This window comes from Agelaius tricolor, unplaced genomic scaffold (assembly GCF_023055355.1).
Source record: "Agelaius tricolor isolate 1412-34295 unplaced genomic scaffold, bAgeTri1.0.p SCAF_1, whole genome shotgun sequence".
Taxonomy (NCBI): Eukaryota; Metazoa; Chordata; class Aves; order Passeriformes; family Icteridae; genus Agelaius; species Agelaius tricolor.
The window spans coordinates 70,463,326-70,468,279 of record NW_027269261.1 but is presented as its reverse complement, the minus strand read 5'-3'; the positions used below and the strand labels follow the sequence as shown (position 1 = coordinate 70,468,279).

At 51.3% G+C, this 4,954-nt stretch overlaps 1 protein-coding gene and 1 long non-coding RNA gene across 4 annotated transcripts in view; one reads left to right on the top strand and one right to left on the bottom strand.

Moving 5' to 3' along the window:
* LOC139595603 (uncharacterized) overlaps positions 1-1,271 on the bottom strand; it is a 36,452-nt gene extending 35,181 nt beyond the window's left edge. For both annotated transcript variants that reach the window (XR_011681068.1, XR_011681067.1), the window contains exon 1: positions 1,132-1,271. This is a non-coding gene — a long non-coding RNA (uncharacterized lncRNA). The remainder of the gene's footprint in view (positions 1-1,131) is intronic.
* LOC139595592 (uncharacterized) overlaps positions 1-4,954 on the top strand; it is a 5,109-nt gene extending 155 nt beyond the window's left edge. The window contains exons 2-4 of one of the 2 annotated variants that reach the window (XM_071439073.1): positions 765-868; positions 1,105-1,424; positions 1,581-4,954. In XM_071439073.1, the coding sequence (XP_071295174.1) occupies positions 765-868; positions 1,105-1,424; positions 1,581-1,724 (568 nt within the window). In that variant the 3' untranslated portion in view covers positions 1,725-4,954. Of the gene's footprint in view, positions 1-764; positions 869-1,104 lie in introns of both variants that reach the window. The other variant, XM_071439065.1, reaches the window with a different exon arrangement.

Genomic DNA, 4,954 nt, shown 5'->3' with positions numbered 1-4,954 from the left:
GTAAGGAGAAGGAGGAAACAGAAACATGGGGGGAGGACGGGGGTAACGATTTCATCTTAGAGGCTCCCCTTTTCCAAAGGGAAAGGAACCTTGACACAAACTTCATTACATCACAGAGATGTAGACAGGTAGGCACCTCAGATTTCTGATAACTCGGTGGGTTTGTTTCAGGGAAAGATTAAGCATTCATTTGATTTTTAGTTTTACATTTACCGGGGCCTCTACAGCAAGATTTGCAGCTTCTCCTGCAACAATTAATGTTTCATGTTGCATAGGAATTTCTGATTACATAAAAAAAAAAAAACCCTCTCCAACAAAACTGTAACTTAAGCTGTGTTCTTAATTTGATGATGGATGGGGAAGAAAAGCAGCAAGGCAGAAAGTTTATCATCCGACACTAAAATGTAGGGAAAACCAGAAACCAAAATCAAATTTAAAAAAACCCAGAAAGGTCTCAGCCTAGTTCCGTGTTTTTCCTACAATTCTTATACATGCATTTGCCTTTTAAGTATGCAGGTCGACATCTTTAGGATATTCAAGCAACGCATTAACACACCGTAGATATGGGAAAGAAATAAGTTAGAAATATTTGTAGAGTGTGAAGCAGTAAACAGTAACCAAGAAGAAATGTTTTACGTAACGCTATCATGGCTTGACAGCAGAGTAGATTTATACCATGTTTTCAAGCTAGTAAGCTTGGTAACAAGTGAAATGGGTTAAATTTTCTGAGTTTGGAATGCAACTGATTTATGTTTGTTCCACAGTGCTACGCAGCTCTTAAATGTACGAGCTCCTGCGGATGAAAGTCTGCTTTTAGGACAGGCCCCGCAGAGCCAGGCTGCGGCACGGCAGGGGAGAAGAAGCCCAGGTAATTCTGGCGGGGCAGGGGCTGGCGATGCAGGGCGCAGCAGGTACCCAGCCATCCTGCCAGCCCGCCTTACGTAAGGACTTCATTTTCGTCCGCCTGCATCTCGCCGCCGCGCAGGGCACGGCAGAGGAGGCTATTCCATCTCCCCGTGCAGCCCCATCCCCTATGCCAGGCCCAATGACCGCATCCTCGCATGTTTTCATTTTTTAATTTTTTTTTTTCTCCTCTCCAAACAGCACATCTACACAGTGGCGTTTACCTACTCGCTCGCGCCGTGGCTGCCACGCAGCCTATCTGGGCGGCCGGCTGGCACAGCCCGCGGTCACCGGAGCGATGCCGAAGAGGAAACTCCCGCTCCCTCTCCGGGCGAGGGGCGCGCTGCGGGCCGGCTCCGGGCGGGCAGCTCTCCCTCCTCGGCGGCGGCGGCGGGTGTGCTCCGCTCTGCGGCCAGCGGCGGGCAGCGTCCATTGCAGCTCGGCGGGTCCGCGTCCGGAGTCCAGGGGCTCCGGCAGCCAGCGGGGAACCAGCCCCCGCTCCCCTAAATACCGCTGGCCAGGTGTGTTTATTTCTCATCCCGTCCTCTTCCCACAAATCCACCGTCTGCGGCCGCCGAGCGCCAGCGGCAGCCCGGCCGGCCCCCGAGTCACCACCGATCTCTCTCCCCTCTCGCTCTCGCTTTCTCTCTCTCTCTCTCTTTCCCTCTCGTTTCAAGCTCTCCCCGAGGAGGAAACAGCACGGCGGGGCCGCTCGTCCTGCATTTCACCGCCCGGGAGCCGCCGCCGCCGCCGGAGCGCTCAAAACAAAGCGGAGAACAGTCACTTTCCACACTGTTCCCTTCCCTCCCCGCGCCGAGTAACGCGGGTGGCTGGGGGAGCTCGCCTAGCAGGGATGAAAACTAAGGGGGGGCGAAGGCAGCAGAACCCACCCACCCAGCCCGGAGCCCCCCGGCTGCTCCCCGTTCCCGGCACAACCCGGCGCACCTGACAGCCCGCCGCGCGCGCTGTATTTCCCTCCCTTAGCGACAGGGGAGGCGCGCGCCGGCCGCGGCCCCGCCATTGGCGGAGCGCAGCGGCGCGGCGCGGCCATTGGCTGCGACGGCGGCCAATGGGGCGCGCTGTATCCGGGCGGCAGCGGCTGCGGAGCTATTTAAATCCTGCCCGGTGATGTCAGCGCGGGCCGCGCGGGGGGAGCGGCGGCGCCCGCGCCTGTCAGGCCGCGTTAGGAGTAGCGCGGCCGCCGCCCCCTCCCTCCGCGGGTAGTGGGGCGGGAGGGCCCGGCGCACCTGCACCGCCGGCCCCGCTTCACGGGACGCGCAGCGCCCCGCCGCCCTCCCCGCTGAAGTGCCGCGGTGTCGCTCCTGAAGGGTGCGGGTTAATCCCGGGGTGCTGGGTGCGCTCTCTGGTTGCGCGGGTGTTGCGCTAAGCCCTCGCTCGCGGAGAAAGCAGAAGGGCAACTCTTGGCGCTGAAAACACTTCTGCCAGCTGTTCGGGGGGAGGTACCCTCACTATACTGCATTCGCACTCTGTGGCCTCAGTGACACCGAGCCCCTCAGCTCAGGAACGACATTGAGGGAATGGAATGAGTCCAGAGAAGGGAAGTGAAGCTGGTGAAGGGTCTGGAGCACAAGTCCTGTGAGGAGCAGCTAAGGGAGCTGGGGGTGTTTAGCCTGGAGAACGGGAGGCTCAGGGAGGCCTTATAGCTCTCTACAGCCACCTTTCAGGAGAGTGTGGGCAGATAGGGTCGGTCTCTTCCCCCAGGCAACCGGTGGCAAGACAAGAGGACACAGCCTCGAGCTGTGCCAGGGGAGGTTCAGACAGAATGATGAATTTCTTCACAGAAATGGTGATTAGACTTTGAAATGGACTGCCACGGCACATGGTGGAATCACTGCCTCTGGAATTGTGATGGAAACTTAACCACGATGTGACTGAAATGCAGGCATCTTACTTTTCACAAAGGTGTGTCACCCATGATGGGAACACACAGCTGCAGGATTTTCTCAGTTTGCAGATGGATGTATGCTGTGACCATAGCTTCTTGGCCCATATAACTACAGGCATTTTGGTTGCCCAAAAAGGTGTGTTAAGCTATGTGGCTGCAGAAGGAGTTACGGTGAGGTGACATGTTGAAGTGGTTCCCTAAAAGCAATTCTGTGGTATGGTTAAAGTAAACACAGAGGAGGTCACTGAATATAGTTGATGCCAAATATTTATCATGAGGACATTAGGACCAAAAGCCAGGAGGAAGGAGGCTGTCACTGAAAGCGTGTTTGTTTCTTTGCCATGGAAGGGTATGGCAACAGAGGTAGGGGACAGCAGAAGAAGGCTGATCGTGGAGGTGGCTTCTGTGAGGTTAGGGATGGCATATCATAATTTGGGGTCCTCAAGATGAATCTGATCTTCTTTTAAGGACATTCTTCCACTGAGAGTCAGATTGAAGAATGCAAGAGCCTCTTTCAGGAACTGACTTCATGTGCCTTTTCAGTCCCATTGGCATTTCCTTGTTTTCCCTATTTGGGAAATTGCTTGGAATAAAGATTAACTCACTCCACTCACTGTGTTGTTTATGTATTGTATTTGTCCATCAATGCCACCATACTCCAGATTTTGTGTGAGTTACCATCAAGGTTCAGGAATAATATTTTTTTGTTGTTTTGACTGCACTTTTGCCCCCTGGTTCCCAGCTCTGTTACTTCCAGGGTGACTTGGGGAAGTGTTACCTTCCTCTAAAATATCAAATTGGCGTTAGTAAGAGATGAAAAGCTGGGCAGAGGTGTTCATGGTGGCCTTGCTCCTGACACATGCATCTTGCTCAAATGCTCAGGACTAGTGATGAGATCTGACTTGAGAAGAAATTTTTCTCTAACGTGGCCTGTTGCATTTGAGGTTAAAAAAAATAATAAAAGGGTAAGGGGGAAGCATTCACCCCACTCAGCAAGATGGAATGTGGTTAATTTTGTAAGTGAAACTTGAGTATTTTGGGGACAAGAACTTTTGGACAGAGCCCTCACCCTAGAGCAGTATAAACCTTCAATGTGTTGGCAGGGGAGTGGGTGGAAGAGGTTAATATATGTAGTGAAAGACAAATGTATATTCCTGGACTTCACAGCTATGGCATAAACTTACAGGGGCAGAAAGGAATGTGAAGAGTTCATCTCATCTATCCCATGATTTTACTACCATAAAGCAGGATCCAATCTCCCCATCTCTTTCCTGGTAAATACCCAAATTATGCAAATATCTTTAGGGATGAAACTTGATAACCTCCCCACGCATTTCTTTGAGTGCTCTGCTTTCCTTAGCTTAGGACAGTCTAGTTCTCTTTTTTATGACCCTGAAAGACTGCAGTCCCTGACTCTTCCTCACTTAGGTCCACACATCTGCTTAAGAAAGGTCTGGAGAAAAAGGCCAGTAGTTATGTCAACATTTCCTCACGGTTTTATTTTTTTTCTTCCTAAGCAAGCATGGTGAATTAACAGAATTAATGGCAGGTGAAATTTGCAGCCCTGGGAAAGTAGCACACACTGCAGGGGAAGATGGATGGATGGTGATGAAGTGATGACATCAGCTCTAAAGCGAAAGGTAGGGACAGCTGAGTGCAGCTTTACTGAAAAAAGGGGGAAAAAACCTCTCAAAAACCAACCTGCAAATTTAAGCATGCTTGAGGAGAGGGATGCTGAATGATGAGCAGTAAAATGCTATTGTAAATGATACTCACCAGGTATTACAGTGTGTAGCAGTACCTCAGCTTCAGAGTTTTGAAGGGTGTACAAAGATCACTGCTAGAGCTGGGTAAACACAGACATGGAGAAACTAGGAGGCAAGTGAGTAGCTGAAGCTCAGATGAGGCAGAACTCATCTGGAAATCCTTTCCCAGTCTCGACACTGCTTCTTCCTGGCCAGTCTTTAGAAATCATTCCTGCTCCAGACTAGTGATACACAGTGCTGTAGTTTTTCCTGTTAAGAACACATTCTGCAGAAGGGTCTATAACACGGTGTAGGATTCAGCTGAATTCAGGCTACAAGATGGGGTCACTGAAGTCCTCTGCTTTAAAACATCACCAATAAAAATCTTATTTTAAATGTT